Consider the following 15,345-nt stretch of genomic DNA (forward strand, 5'->3'; position numbering starts at 1 on the left):
TAAACTTAAACCACGGGGTGTTCAGAACTTTAAAAAAATCTTCTTTATACATGTTTAATTACGTCATCCATTCAGGGTTGCTCCCATCCCAGCAAGTATTGTGTGTGAGGCAGGAGCAAATCCTGAACGGGGCGCCAGCACATTGCGGGGTGAATAAGAGTAATACATGCACTGGGGTCAATATAGCATAACAAAACCCTACATCCTACATGTCTTTGAAAGGAAACTGAAGCACGCTAAGTAAACCCACCAGAAAAACACGCAAGGCAGCAGTGCAACCTCCACACCACCATGATTAATACATGCTTTAATGCATTTAATCATTAAAATTATATTGAAGTATTTATCTTAGCATTCTAAATGCTCAGGGAGCAGGAATATTATGAAATTAATGTATTCTGTGTTGTGATTGCTGCCTGCGCCTCCTCTTAGTGCAAGAGAAAGTCAATTTAAGAAGCAAGTAGCGATTAACATGGCTCGGGGAACAGTTAACACAAAGCATTTAATGTGCTTCATTAACTTATGACGATGTTTGAGAAAATATAGTAAATTAAATATTCATTTTAAGATGAAGTTTAGTTTACAATGTTCTACTTTAATGACAAATTACAAGAATAAAGTCAACATATCGACTTCATTCTTGTCATAAGCGTCGAGATTAAAGTGGAAATGTCGAGAATAAAGTCAACATGTCGTCACACTATTACACAGTACCCAGGTACATTACACAGTATTGAAAAAAAAAAATAAAACAAGTACAACTTGGCTTTAGGGCTACAACTAATGATTATTTTGGTAGTCGACTAATCGTTCAATTTTTTTTCGATTAGTCACGATTATTTCATGCCTGACTATTTTGATGCATGCTACCTGTGGTTGGACATCCTGTTCTTGGTTTCAGTGCATGTCTTACCTCATCTGCTCACGTCTGTCCACCTGCGAATGTTACCCTGATGTCTCTGCATTAACACAATTAAAATTAATAATAATCAAATTAAAATAACCAGTGAAACATATGAATTTGAAAATACTCAGGTGATTTTATATTAGTGCGACCATCACAATAAAAAAGAAATACTGTACAATAAACAATACAAACTAAAGTGCGCATAGTCTTTAAACACAAAAAGTGCATTTAACTTAACCAAAAATGGCCACTGGTGTGTCTTAAAGTCCAAAAGTTTAAATAAAGCTTCAATTCAAATAAAATAAAACAATAATGTACAGTTTATAAAAGATTCAGTTTATATATTCCTGATTGTAGTGCAGGAACATGAGCATTTCGACGTGCTCTGGTGTAAGGCTGGCTCTCTTCTTTTAAGACAATGTTCCCAGCTGATGAGAAGAGACGCTCAGAGCGAGTAGAGGTAGCAGGAATACATAAGAATGATTTTGCAGACACAGAAAGATGTTTTAATCATCACACACTGAAAGAAAAGTGTTGTAGTTTATCACATCATGTACTATATTATGCCAAAAAAAAATAATAATGGACTAAAATATGTAACAAGGTAATTACTGCCAGCACACCGGAGCCAAGTATATTCGGAAAAGTACATTTGTTGAGTCGGTTTCCAGTGCAATTTGGAAGCACGCCAAAGCCAAGTACAGTGGTGTGAAAAACTATTTGCCCCCTTCCTGATTTCTTATTCTTTTGTATGTTCGTCACACAAAATGTTTCTGATCATCAAACACATTTAACCATTAGTCAAATATAACACAAGTAAACACAAAATGCAATTTTTAAATGAGGGTTTTTATTACTTAGGGAGAAAAAAAAATCCAAACCTACCTGTACATCGACTGTGAAAAAGTAATTGCCCCTTGAACCTAATAACTGGTTGGGCCACCCTTAGCAGCAATAACTGCAATCAAGCGTTTACGATAACTTGCAATGAGTCTTTTACAGCGCTCTGGAGGAATTTTGGCCCACTCATCTTTGCAGAATTGTTGTAATTCAGCTTTATTTGAGGGTTTTCTAGCATGAACCGCCTTTTTAAGGTCATGCCATAGCATCTCAATTGGATTCAGGTCAGGACTTTGACTAGGCCACTCCAAAGTCTTCATTTTGTTTTTCTTCAGCTATTCAGAGGTGGATTTGCTGGTGTGTTTTGGGTCATTGTCCTGTTGCAGCACCCAAGATCGCTTCAGCTTGAGTTGACGAACCGATGGCCGGACATTCTCCTGCAGGATTTTTTGGTAGAGAGTAGAATTCATGGTTCCATCTATCACAGCAAGCCTTCCAGGTCCTGAAGCAGCAAAACAACCCCAGACCATCACACTACCACCACCATATTTTACTGTTGGTATGATGTTCTTTTTCTGAAATGCTGTGTTCCTTTTACGCCAGATGTAACGGCATTTGACATTTGCCTTCCAAAAAGTTCAACTTTTGTCTCATCAGACCACAAGGTATTTTCCCAAAAGTCTTGGCAATCATTGAGATGTTTCTTAGCAAAATTGAGACGAGCCCTAATGTTCTTTTTGCTTAACAGTGGTTTGCGTCTTGGAAATCTGCCATGCAGGCCGTTTTTGCCCAGTCTCTTTCTTATGGTGGAGTTGTGAACACTGACCTTAATTGAGGCAAGTGAGGCCTGCAGTTCTTTAGACGTTGTCCTGGGGTCTTTTGTGACCTCTCGGATGAGTCGTCTCTGCGCTCTTGGGGTAATTTTGGTCGGCCGGCCACTCCTGGGAAGGTTCACCACTGTTCCATGTTTTTGCCATTTGTGGATAATGGCTCTAACTGTGGTTCGCTGGAGTCCCAAAGCTTTAGAAATGGCTTTATAACCTTTACCAGACTGATAGATCTCAATTACTTCTGTTCTCATTTGTTCCTGAATTTCTTTGGATCTTGGCATGATGTCTAGCTTTTGAGGTGCTTTTGGTCTGCTTCTCTGTGTCAGGCAGCTCCTATTTAAGTGATTTCTTGATTGAAACAGGTGTGGCAGTAATCAGGCCTGGGGGTGGCTACGGAAATTGAACTCAGGTGTGAGACACCACAGTTAGGTTATTTTTAACAAGGGGGCAATTACTTTTTCACACAGGGCCATGTAGGTTTGGATTTTTTCTCCCTAAATAATAAAAACCATCATTTAAAAACTGCATTTTGTGTTTACTTGTGTTATATTTGACTAATGGTTAAATGTGTTTGATGATCAGAAACATTTTGTGTGACAAACATGCAAAAGAATAAGAAATCAGGAAGGGGGCAAATAGTTTTTCACACCACTGTATATGCGGCGACATACATTCATTGAACTCCGCAACCAGGAAAAGTTGTTCCTCAGTGCAATTTGCCAGAACGCCAGAGCTGATCAGTCAGTGCTATACATTCGTTGAGCAGCCAGCTCATGACCACTGCCAGCCCCAGCAGAACTGCAGCAACACTGTCTCTGGGATTCAGCCGCTGCACTAGATGGGCCTATAATCATCAGCGTTTACCTCCGTGTGTTTGCATGCAGCCAGTTCAAGCGCAGTTGGCTCAGTGATATATTGAATTTCATCAATGACTTCAGTTGCCTGCAGTTGGCTGGCACCCTGCCCGGGGTTTGTTTCCTGCCTTGCTCCCTGTGTTGGCTGGGATGGGCTCCAGCAGACCCCCCGTGACCCTGTAGTTAGGATATAGCGGGTTGGATGATGGATGGATGGATGGATGGACTTTAGTTGCATATTGAACATATAGTAATAAATTTTTGCAGTAGTGTTATTTTTTTTTTTTTTTTATAGTTTTTACAGTTCATTTGCATTGTGTAAAATGATCAGTGTTACAGTAATTGTGATGCTCTTTGCATGAAAAAAAAAATGTGTTCCATTAAAATTTCACATTTTCTTTGTGAATTGTGATATTTACTTAAAAAGTACAGCTAAAAAGTACTTGGCATCCAGGGGTGCATTAACCCCCAAGTATGTGTTGGTTTAAGGGTTAACTATCCTTGTCGAAACCTTGATATACACATTATAGTACAAACATCAACGTTAACACATGACACTAACTTTACTCGCTAAAACTTACCTCTCGGGAGACGGCGGCATCACAGCTCCAGGATGCTTGCATTGGTAGGACTGTGTGTGTCTTGACAAACAAAAACAAACAATACTCCCCACAGATGTTCATGTAGTGCATTGCAGTTACAAAAACCAATGTGGTTGTTTGTGACTGGAGCCTCTATTGAAGGTTCTGTTTATGACGCATCGACTATTTTTTGTCGACTAATCTTTGCAGCCCTACTTGGCTTGCAGTATTATCCAATAGTATAGAAATGGTATTCACACATTTGAACACAATGGTCCACATCCAACCTTTTAAAACCAAAGCATCTCCAGACAACAAACACGGCTCCTTCTTTTGGCAAAAGTTCTTCTTTGTCATCATGTTCAACTTTATCGTTCGCTACAGCTTCAGTTTCGGAATGTTCTCTGTCCATTTTCACCGTTCAATACCTCCACTAACGCATTTACTCAGTTGCATGCATATTTAGCGCTGCAGCAGTGAAAAAGGTCCCCCCCTTAAAAAATTTCCCACTGCTCCACGTTCCGAACGTGGCTTAGGCTATTTAAACCGGTGTTGCAGTATAAGAAAAATCCATATCATAACAAAAATCAAAAACGGGTTTTTGGTATGAACCGGTATACCTCCCAGCACTATGACACATGTACGATGTTTTGCACACAGCTTGAATCCACATGTGCTGAGGAAGTGATCAAGGCACTCAAGCCAATGAAACATGCCACCTTGGTAATGTCAGAGGAGCTCACTCTATCTATCGTGGCACCACTTTATGCCAAGCTTGCTATTAGCTCAGAGGAAAGACTGGATGACATACAGATAGTGAAGGATATCAGATAATAGCACAAGATCTGGGAAGGAGATATTATGAGAGGAAGACACAGTGCATGGCATCAGCTCTTGATCCTAGGTTTAAGTATCTACCTTTTCTCTCTGAAGCAGAGATCGATGAGACCTACTCCAAAATGATTGATGCCTTGGTGGTTTCCATAAAAAAGCAACATAATGTAAGTAAATAAATTAATAAATTAGGCAGTTTGTTTTTATTTATATACGATGCAATTTAGTTTTAATAGCTGGACATGGATAATTATGTAGAAAAGTAGAAATGTGTACTAGGATGAAATTGGGTTCAGAAATTTGTATTGTGGTAGTAAATTTATTGTAAAATTAATTTTGATATACTTTATTAATCCCTCAGGATTAATTCCCTTTTCTCATGACCTTTGGTGGTCAGAGCACCAGTTTAGTCATAGTACTATGCCCCAGAGCAATTTTCAAGTTAAGGGTCTTGCTCAAGGACCCAACAGAGTAGGACCCCTTCTGCTAGTAATGGGATTTGAATCAGCAACCTTTCAGATACCAATAAAGATCTTTAGCACAGAGCCACCGATACTAGTTTGATTTGGTGCTTTGATGTTTTTCAGCAGCAAGATGAGGTATACAGTCTGGTGGAGGAGATTGACCAGTCAAAGGAGGCTGATCACCCACCTTACTACAAGTATGGCTCTTCATCCATGCCACTCATGAAAAGACCAAGGAGCTCAAGTGCACTGGCTGACTTGCTTGGAGCTACATTTTCCCCTGCCAAAGATAATGTTGCACCAATATCTGCACATGATTCTGCTGCAGCTGAGATCAAAAGTTTTAGAGAAGAAACCCCTTTGCCACTCCAAGAAAGGAAGCAGTGTGATTAACTATAAATTGATGTAGGGGTATATGTGCAAGTTACTTATTAGTGCTAGTAGGCATTTGTAACTGCATCCACTATTTTAGAAAGGTGAAGCCACACTGGAAAGCGTATGTGCTCTAACTCTGTAAGTCACAACACAGCTTGGAGTTGCAGTGTGAAAGCTCATTTGTATATGAAAAAAAAGTTATTTTACAAATGAACTGAGAAGACAGCATATTTTAACAAAATACTTAGTTAAAAAATAAAACACATAATCAAACATACTGTAACAGTGTGTATTATGAAGCAGTCTAGTTTGGCTGTTCTGACACAAGCTTTTTCTTATTAAAATGTTTATACCTTTTTAAATAAATACATTGCAATATTTATTTTGCTTGTATTCTTTATAACAGAAACAAAAGAAGCAGCCCAAAATAAAACTTAAAATCAAACTGTATCTAAAGAAGTTATAACTAAAATGTGAATGAGTAGTATGCTTATATATTGGTGTGATAATGATTTCAAATGGTTGTGAATTCCACCATGCTTTCATGCAAGGTCCTTTGGAACCCAAGTTTTGTTCTGTGTGCTTTACATTGCTATGTGATTACCAGATTTAAAATAATGCTGCTAACTTAATTTTGGTATAACAATCACATACTTTTCTTTGTTAAGCTCTTAGAGAGTTCCATACAGTAAGATCACAAGGTTACTTTTTCTTAATTAGCTTGATTATGCTCGATGTTGCACTAGGATGACAGAAAATTCAGGTCAATAAAACTCAAATTCTGTAGAGAGGGTTCTAAAAATGACAAAGAATACTGCACCTTATTTAAAATTCTCCTATTAACTTACACAGCTGTTCATATCAATATGCCAGGCTGTATTTCATCAATCGTTAAATAATACCTAACAGTTGGGCAAATGAAATCTTCTGACACCTTCACAACATTCCAATTAGGCTGCGCATAACAACTTTTTATGATGAGAAGAGATCTAAATTGCTTTAAACTCTTTAAATCTCAATTAAATACTGAGTGTCATATGTTGTGAGTGCATGCCTTATGTATTATTTTATTCACAGCACATTTTTATGATTCATTAGATTGTACTGGCTGGGGACTCAGAGAAGGAGAAAGGTGCTGTATAAATAAAATGTATTATTATTATTATTATTATTATTAATGAATAATTCTTTGAGAGAATTGAACTTTGAGAGAATACTGCAGATTGCTCACGTTCATAAATTTTCCAAGGTATTACCTATTCCTTTAAATTTGACTACTACACCTACATTTGGTTGAGCAAAACTCATCTAGTATTTTTGGCTGTACAATATCTAACATAGGCTTACACATTGTTGCTGTAGGAGAGGGAGAATGTATTTTTTGTTGGTTGGATTGTCACTTGGAGTTTAAAACTGATGTTGTCACTTTTGAATTATAAACCAATATCAAGGATATAGACCTATGTACTCCTTCAAGAATTATGAATAAACAAGTATAAAAATACACAACCGTCTAAAGTATAAACGACAATCCCAAATGCTCTTGTTTTTCTGAATCTGCTTTGCCATTATAGATCCTCAGTGAAACAGTAAGTACACCAATAACATTTAAGGTAACTTAAACTCAAACAGGATGTAGGTGCAAGACAAAGGGCGTACACTTGTCGGGGGGCATAAGCTCCAGAATTGGAAGTGTCAAACAGTTTTCAGAACCTTGCAAAACTGAACAGAGTCTCTGAACAATATAAGGTGGTAAAGAGGCATGAGGGGAACCAATGGGCCATGTCAAAATCAGTTCCTAGAAAGAGGGAGGTTTTGATAGTGGAGAACCCATTGATGAAAGGGATTAAAATGCAAGTTTGCTCAAGAGATAGAGAGCCTTGCACAGCATGTTTAGGACAAGCCAAATTTAGAACAGTACATGAAAGGAAATACAGTAGTGTAAGAACAATATGCATGGTAACTTAAATTCTTGCCCAAAGTTAAAGTGCAAAAGCAATATAACTAATATATTAACATTTTTTGCATTAATGTAGAATTATCAAAAATAAAACAATTGTATTTGAGTTGTATGTAGCCGAGTGTAGTTACATTATACAAATAACAAAAACCTGCATAAAGAGCAAAGGTGGAGATGAATATAACATAGATCTGTACACATTTACAGGAAAGATAGACAGAACAGAAAAGGAGGGGTGGTTGCTGCTTATATATTAAATAGAATGTATGTGCCTATCTTGTTCAGTTGAATGATGAGCAACATCTTAGTAAAAAAAATCTGGATTCAACTGGAAAGCACTATTAATAAAAGCCATATTTTAGAAGTGTACTACAGACCCTTCCAATGCAGACAGTACTTTCAATGCGCATCTCTTTAAAAATATTAAAAAAGCAAGTTTTGAGGTGGTGATTATAGCCATGGGGGACTTCTTATACCCCAGTATTAACTAGAATAACCTTACAATTAGCAGAATACAAGGGCAGGAGTTTTTAACATAATTAGTGACTGTTCTATTAACACTGTATTTTAAAGCACTAACATTTGGTGAAGCCTATCTAGATTTGGTATTTTGTAATAACCAAGATAGAGGCAATCGATCCACTAAGGTCAATTAACCATAATATAATACAGTTGTCAGTGTTTTGGAAGAGTATGGATGCAAACACTACAACTGTTACATTTAACTTTGGTAGGACATACTTTGAACATATGCGGCAGAGTATAAAACGGATAAATTGGGATAAGCAGTTAAACATAGAGACAGTCTAGGAGCAACATAACAAGTTTAAAAACATTTTACCTAACACCTTACAATTTACAGTGGGTTAATAGAGAGAGAGAGGTTGGAAGCATGCATTGACAGCACATTGCCGCACCCACGAAATAACGAACCACTTGGATTGAGACCCGAGTGCAGCAGGAGACAACTCAGCACCACACTAGAACAGTGTGAGGATTTTTTTTTTACGGTGCCTGGAGTGCCAATCCTACCACCAAACCCCAGGTTTTACCTGCAAGTTGGAGGAACTGTTTGCAGGGCTGGTTAATGCAGGGCTGGATCAAGATTAACATCATTCCCAGGTAGATGAAAAATAAGTTGCAATGAAAAAAACAGCTGTATAGGGTGTGTAAGACTAATAACTCCAATGTAATTTATAGGGTGTAGGACAGCATGAGAGAAACCACTAAGGAGGACATTTGGGAAGCTAAAAGGATGTTAAGAGCAGAATAATGCAGAAAAATTACCTAAAGAGAATCTTTCAGTATTTTAGTAGTAAAAGAACAGCCAAGGAGAAGGTGGAGTGTAACAAGAATAGTAACTGAGAGTTAAAATATACACACAAAGTAAAACTGTGAATGCTGTAAACTTGCATTTTTCTGAAGTTTTGACATGTCAGGAAGTAAATAATCTCATCGCAGTAACAAAGACCACTAAGGAGGTACTGAGTGATTTGAAGTCGTAGAGGCAGAAGTAGTGCTTAGATTAACTCTTTGAGGGCTGAATATTTTTCCAAAAAAACACAGTTTTCTGAAAAGCACACAAAGCAGTGGTTTCCCATGTAAATCAACATAAAATGTCTGTTGCTACGTGCTGTGGCTGCTGTTGATGCATGTTCGGCATCTCTGGCAGCAGTGCCTGGCTGTCTTCGTGGGCAGCGGTGGTAGTCGCAATGTGACTCAATATGGTTTGTACCTCATAAATGGTGGTCTTCCCAGGCGAACAATGCTGTAGGCTGTATCAGCTACACAAATGTGTTCAGCACCACGATCAGCTGGAGACCGCTCAGCTGATGCTGGCTCCTCAATTTCGTTTTTGATATCCATCTCCAAATCACTTGCATCAAATTCCAAGTCTGACAAGTCAGAGTCTGATTCAGTGATAATACGTAAAACATCCATGCTTTGCACATTTGCTTTGGTCTTTTACTAGATATCGATGCAATTTTAGAGGTTGTTTGCTCTTCGCTACTCATGTATGTGCAGAGAATCGAGGTTAAATCAACAACGCTACTTAACTTTACTTCCAGCAAAGAGAATTGAACTAAAACATAAGGGCAAGTTTTGTTGCAGTTTACAGCCGATTACCATCCTCTACCCCTGAATTTCAACAAAAGTCAACATCAGCCCTGAAAGAGTTAAATAGGCTGACAAATCAGCAGGAACAGGAAATAATTTATCTTCGAGTCCTTAAGGAGTTAAGTGAATACATATAAACCCTTGATGTACATTTTTAGAAAGTCACTGTGAACTGAGAAAATTCCTAAGGACTAAAAAATAGCAAATAGTAATCTGTTCTATTTAAAAATGGTTACTGGACAGATCCAAGAAACTATAGGCCAGTAACCTTAACATGCATCATGGGTAACTTAACCTCCTTAGAGTTAACAATTTTTCCTTAAAACGTAAAAAGCATTTCATTTTTTGGCTTGAAAAATTACATTTTTATATAGTCTCATCTTTCTACTGTAAAATGTGCAAAACACTAAAAGCACAAAGTCAGAAATGTTGAAAGTAGAATGATAAAAATGATACAAACAATAACAATAATTTGAAGAGAACACTGCACATGTGAGACTTTCATATTCATCTGAATCACTTTTGGTTTCTCTGACCGTTTCAGTTTCACTGCATGAAAACAGATTCACCTCGTCATCTCTGCTGATGAGAGATGTTTCTTACAAGATCTCATTATAAGGCTAGGAGAAGACACGTCTACACCGTTGCCCGGGTAAGGCTTGGTCCTGCTGCTTACTCAAGACAAGCCGATACTGTTGCCCGAGTAACACTCTGCACCAAAGTTGTTGGCACTTTTACAGACCAAGTAATCCTTTGGTCTTATGCAAGACGTTTCTATACCGTTGCCTGAGTGACACTCTGAACAAATGCTTTTAGCACTGTTTTTACAGCCCGAGTGACACTCGGGTCTAATGCTAAGGAGATTAATAGTAGGAATTATTAAGGAAAAGATTGAACAGCACAGGAGAACAGGAGTGTTAGTGAACAGTCAAAATGAGTTCAGACAGGAAAGGTTGTGCCACAAAAGGATACAATCAAAATGGTGCATAAATTATTTATATTGACTTTCATAAAGCATTTGATAAGGTCCCACATAAGAGGTTGGGCATCAAACTAAAAAGTGGAAGTTCAGGTTGTATTGTGTAGATGGTTGCAGAAATGGCTAAAACACAAGAAGTGCAGGGTTAAAGTGCAAGAAACCTTATCAGAATTGGGTGATGTTAAGAGCGGTGTCCCTCATGAGTCACTGCTGGGGCCGCCACTATTTATAATATATAAATAAATGATCAGGATAAAAATACAAATAACAAGCTGCCTATGTTTGCACACAATACCAAGCTAGCTGGATTGGCAGATAATCTAGAATCTGTTGAAACACTACAGAAGGACTTGGACAGCATACAAGCTTGGGCAGATTTGTGGCAGATGAAACATAATGTAAGTAATTGTAAGGAATTACATGTAAGATGCAAAATTGTTAGGTATGAATACACAATGGGACCATAATGAGTACTACCAATATAACACTAGTCTCGCCGAGCCAGATGTACAATATATTTATCTGGAGACAACAAGGAGTGAATTTTGCCTAAAACTAGGTGGGAACATGTGGACAGCTAACTGGATGTAAAATTTCTAAACCAATCCAAAACCACATGAAGGGGCACTGAAAGTAGGGGTAGTAATTTTAAACTGCTAAGAGCAGTGGTGCTCTCGTTAACCTGATTCAACAGAGTTGAAGCAATCATTCGATTACGATAAACTGTCTACAGCCAAAAACTGTACTAAAGAGAAGCCCTAATTTATCCAAAAAATCTTGTCTTGTGTTAAAAATAAACATAATCGGATGCAAGTGAAAAACCATTCTATAACATCAGATTATACATTGCCATTTTCTCTTGAACAGACTGCAGCAATTTAAGCTACTAATTTCTCTCAGCATCAAGTCTTTTGCTCTATCCCTGAAACTCTGGTGATTTAAATTCCACAAGCTGGAGAAATTGAAGACGGGCATTTAGGAAGAAGTCCTGTGGACGCAGCCTTTGCAGTGGCAGATTCTGCTGTCATTCACTACAGACTGTTAAGTTGTCCCCTAGACCTGCAGACTGATTCATGTGAAATAATATAAAATAATAAAAAAAGATGTATTCTAGGCCAAGATTCAACCTATGAATGTTGCAGTCAAGCTCCATCTTCACTGGGTCACATGTTCTGGGAGTGCAACAAATTAACATAATTTTTGACAAAAATCACGGAATGCCTATCAGACAGCCTTGGTGTCACAATCACTCCTAACCCATTAACAGCTGTGTTTGGCGTATTCTCAGATGGGCTTAAAGTGGAGAAGGACTTAGTCAACTGGAATAATCCCAGCCCAACTGTAAAGTCAGTGGGTAACTGCTGTCCTATACTATTTGAAATTGAAAAAATAATTCTCACTTTGAGGATGTTCAAAATGTTTTTAAAATATGTCAAGATCTAATTAATACAATTTTAAAATAAGCATTTATATCATGGAAATGGTTGTTTTTAAAGATATGTTTTTCTCTCTCTCGGGTGGGGGTTGAATTCTGGTTTGTTAAGTACGACTTGATTGTATGTAATGTTATCTTCTTTGTTGTATAAGCTAGACTTGACTGTATGGAATAATACTTTCTTCAAATAAAATTAATAAAAAAAAAACAAAAGATGTGCACACATATATAGGAAACACTCTGCACCTGGAGCCACAACTTCAAACAATGGAACAAGAAACAGGCCAGTCTCACTCTGTTGCTTCGTGGCATGGCCAATGTATGCCCCAAGATTGGAACTCTGTCAGTGCAATTATCTATATTGTAATTACTTATTGCTAGTTTGATGTCAATTTCATGTGTTTTGTTTGTGGTATTTGTTCTGTCTGCATCATTTGTTGTTTGAGGCACAGTGGTGCAGTGCTTAGGACTGCTGCCTCACAGCTCTGATAACATTTTTGGCCACAAGACAATTCCAGCATAGTTGTCAGACACTTCAAAGACCATTACATCATTATAATCCACTGAAAACTAGTATTGTTCCTCGTTCCCCATTGACTTCAATGGATTTTGCAGAGTTTGGCAAAATTACGGAAATGGCCGGAACTTTGCCTAACTCATGGCGAAGTGACCCTCACGGTGTTTGTTCATCACAAAACACGACAGGATGACTTCAGGAACCTTTAAAATTGCCCTGCGATGGACTGGTGTGCTGTCCAGGGTTTGTTCCTGTCCTGAGCCTTGATAGCTGGACCAGGCTTCAGCGCCCCGCTGCGAACACGGTCAGGATTAAAAGGAATAGAAAATGACATGACAATACTTCACGTGAAATCACTGCTGCCTACAACCTCTAAAAGTCATTTGCAAGCTCGTCCTCGTGCGTATCTCCGATTTTCTTCTCACAACCCAAACAAATATAGATTAAGCTCACTGCCAATTCCAAATTGTCTCAGTGCGAAGGCGTGTACTCGGTGCTGCCCAAATGACTATTTACCCCGCTAAGCGTGAGAAACTAACGGCATGGACTGCCACTTATATTAGAATGTAAATTGTGATGCGCACGCGCAGAGACCTTCCTGGGCGGAATCATTGATAGTGATGGCGGCAGAACTCCGCCTACTTTCCACTGGAAAGGCCTAACAACACGAGCGCTAATCCCCTCCTGCACAGAAGTAGACACTGCTTTACATTAAGTGCTCGAGTACTAGTAAGCGGAAATGCCAAGAAAAGACCTCATGGCATGTAGTTTGGCACCTCATTTACTACTACATGCTTTCCAGCCCTGTAGTAATACCGCGTGCCGTCTTCACAACTTTCCGCAAAAAAGGCGTGTACCGCTGTTATATGTAAACCAAAGCATTACTACCATAACAAATGTTTACATAAAAAATCAAATGGTACGGTTCCCCGAGGGTAAACTTTTAACAAAGAACTCACCGTATTGGATCTCTGGGAAATCTGAAGAAAGCCAGATCGGACTGGGTGCTTTTCCTGGTGCAGTTCGGAGCAGCGCAGAAATTGGGCATTCTTTCATTTAAAGGTACCTTCCCAAATGTGAATTCAAACAATGAAGTAATATCACCCTAACTTTGCAGTACTGGGTTTCAAATGGATCCCCAGTTTTGCGTTTACTCAACAACGACAACATGCACTACACTGCTGTATGTGGCCTGGAGGATTAGCGCCAACCGAGAAGCAGCGGAGAAAGCGATCCTCCTCTTTCCCACAATGCACCGCCGGGAGATCGAGAGAAGGAGGGAGGCAGGGGAGGACACGAGCGATCTGAGAGATCCTATCATTTCAGTAGTTGTCCGCGTCAAATGCTCCGTGGTGACTTGTGATTTTGTTATCTCTCGCACCGCATTATCGAAACAGCGCGACATCTTCTTAAAATAATATTCAATCGCAAAGGGAAGAAAAGCTAACGCTGACCAAATATTTAACAGTTTTCTTTTGTTAACTTAGTGTAGGGTTGGAGGAGACAAGCAGAGGACACAGACACCAGGGCTTCGCAGACCATAGTTTGGGAGTGAAACAGCATAAGTTACTTGTGAAATTTACACAATAGAAACATTGTATTATATACAGCGAAAAATTTAAAAACGATATTCTCTGAATACCCAATAGAATTCTGTTAATTCTCTTTCTAATAACTGCTTTACAAAATTGCTCGAAAAGTATCAGTTTAAAGATTTTATTAAGCATTGAATGCATAATGTAGTCAAATTTCACATACACAATTGAACGTTGTGAAACAAAACTGAAAACTACACTGAAGAATGAAAATAAATACTGTTTTTGCCCAAAATTATTTTACGTATGTTAACAAGGGCCATTATAAGACTATTGGATTAGGTTATTGTCACTTACAATAGGGAAGTATACAGGCTATAAGATGATATATAAATAATTTTGAGTAGCAGAATGAATTGCTTTATGTATATAGTGCAAAATAGAACTGTATGGATATACAGATTATATTAAATTGTAGTGGGGGAAAAAGTGCAAATGCCTATACCTAACATACAGTAGAATTAAACATACATCAGTAAGTACAAGTACAGGGTAGGTAAGATCAGGTTATATACAGTTCAGTGATCTCATGGCCTAGTGGAAGAAACTGCCCCTGAAGTGGATGGAGCAAGTGGCGAGGCTATATTTGCCAGAAAAGAGAAATGAAGATGGGATGAGCTGGATGTCTGGCATCAGAAATAAGGGATTCAGCCCTCCTCAGACATTAGGTGGAGTAGAGGGTATGAGGTTGAAATTTTTGAAGAGGTACTGACAGTCCTTTGGAGGAGCTAGTGATCCTATTATACAATACAATTATATGATACAATACAATATGCAGAGAAAGTTACTAAACCCACATCCCGATGCAAACAGTAAAGGATACTGAGAGATAATGCATTAATATAAATACTATCCTCATAACCTAGGACCAATTGAAAATGAAACTGGATAAATTAGATTTTATCCAGTTTTACTTATATTAGCAACATTTATAGAAAAAAACTTTGAATTAACTTTTCCAATAACTTATTTGTTTTTGTTTATCTATATATTGATGAATGTATTATTTGTTATGTGAGCCTCTATCTTTGTTTTTTATATGTCTGCTGCTGTATA

At 38.1% G+C, this 15,345-nt stretch overlaps 1 protein-coding gene across 2 annotated transcripts in view; it reads right to left on the bottom strand.

Annotated features, from left to right (window-relative positions):
- Window positions 1–13,984, bottom strand: part of LOC120523808 (52 kDa repressor of the inhibitor of the protein kinase-like) — a 29,199-nt gene extending 15,215 nt beyond the window's left edge. For both annotated transcript variants that reach the window (XM_039745431.1, XM_039745430.1), the window contains exon 1: window positions 13,654–13,984. In XM_039745431.1, coding sequence (XP_039601365.1) covers window positions 13,654–13,742 — 89 coding nt within the window. In that variant the 5' untranslated portion in view covers window positions 13,743–13,984. The remainder of the gene's footprint in view (window positions 1–13,653) is intronic.
- Between the last annotated feature and the right edge of the window lie 1,361 nt (window positions 13,985–15,345).

Source organism: Polypterus senegalus, chromosome 2 (genome assembly GCF_016835505.1).
Source record: "Polypterus senegalus isolate Bchr_013 chromosome 2, ASM1683550v1, whole genome shotgun sequence".
NCBI lineage: Eukaryota > Metazoa > Chordata > Cladistia > Polypteriformes > Polypteridae > Polypterus > Polypterus senegalus.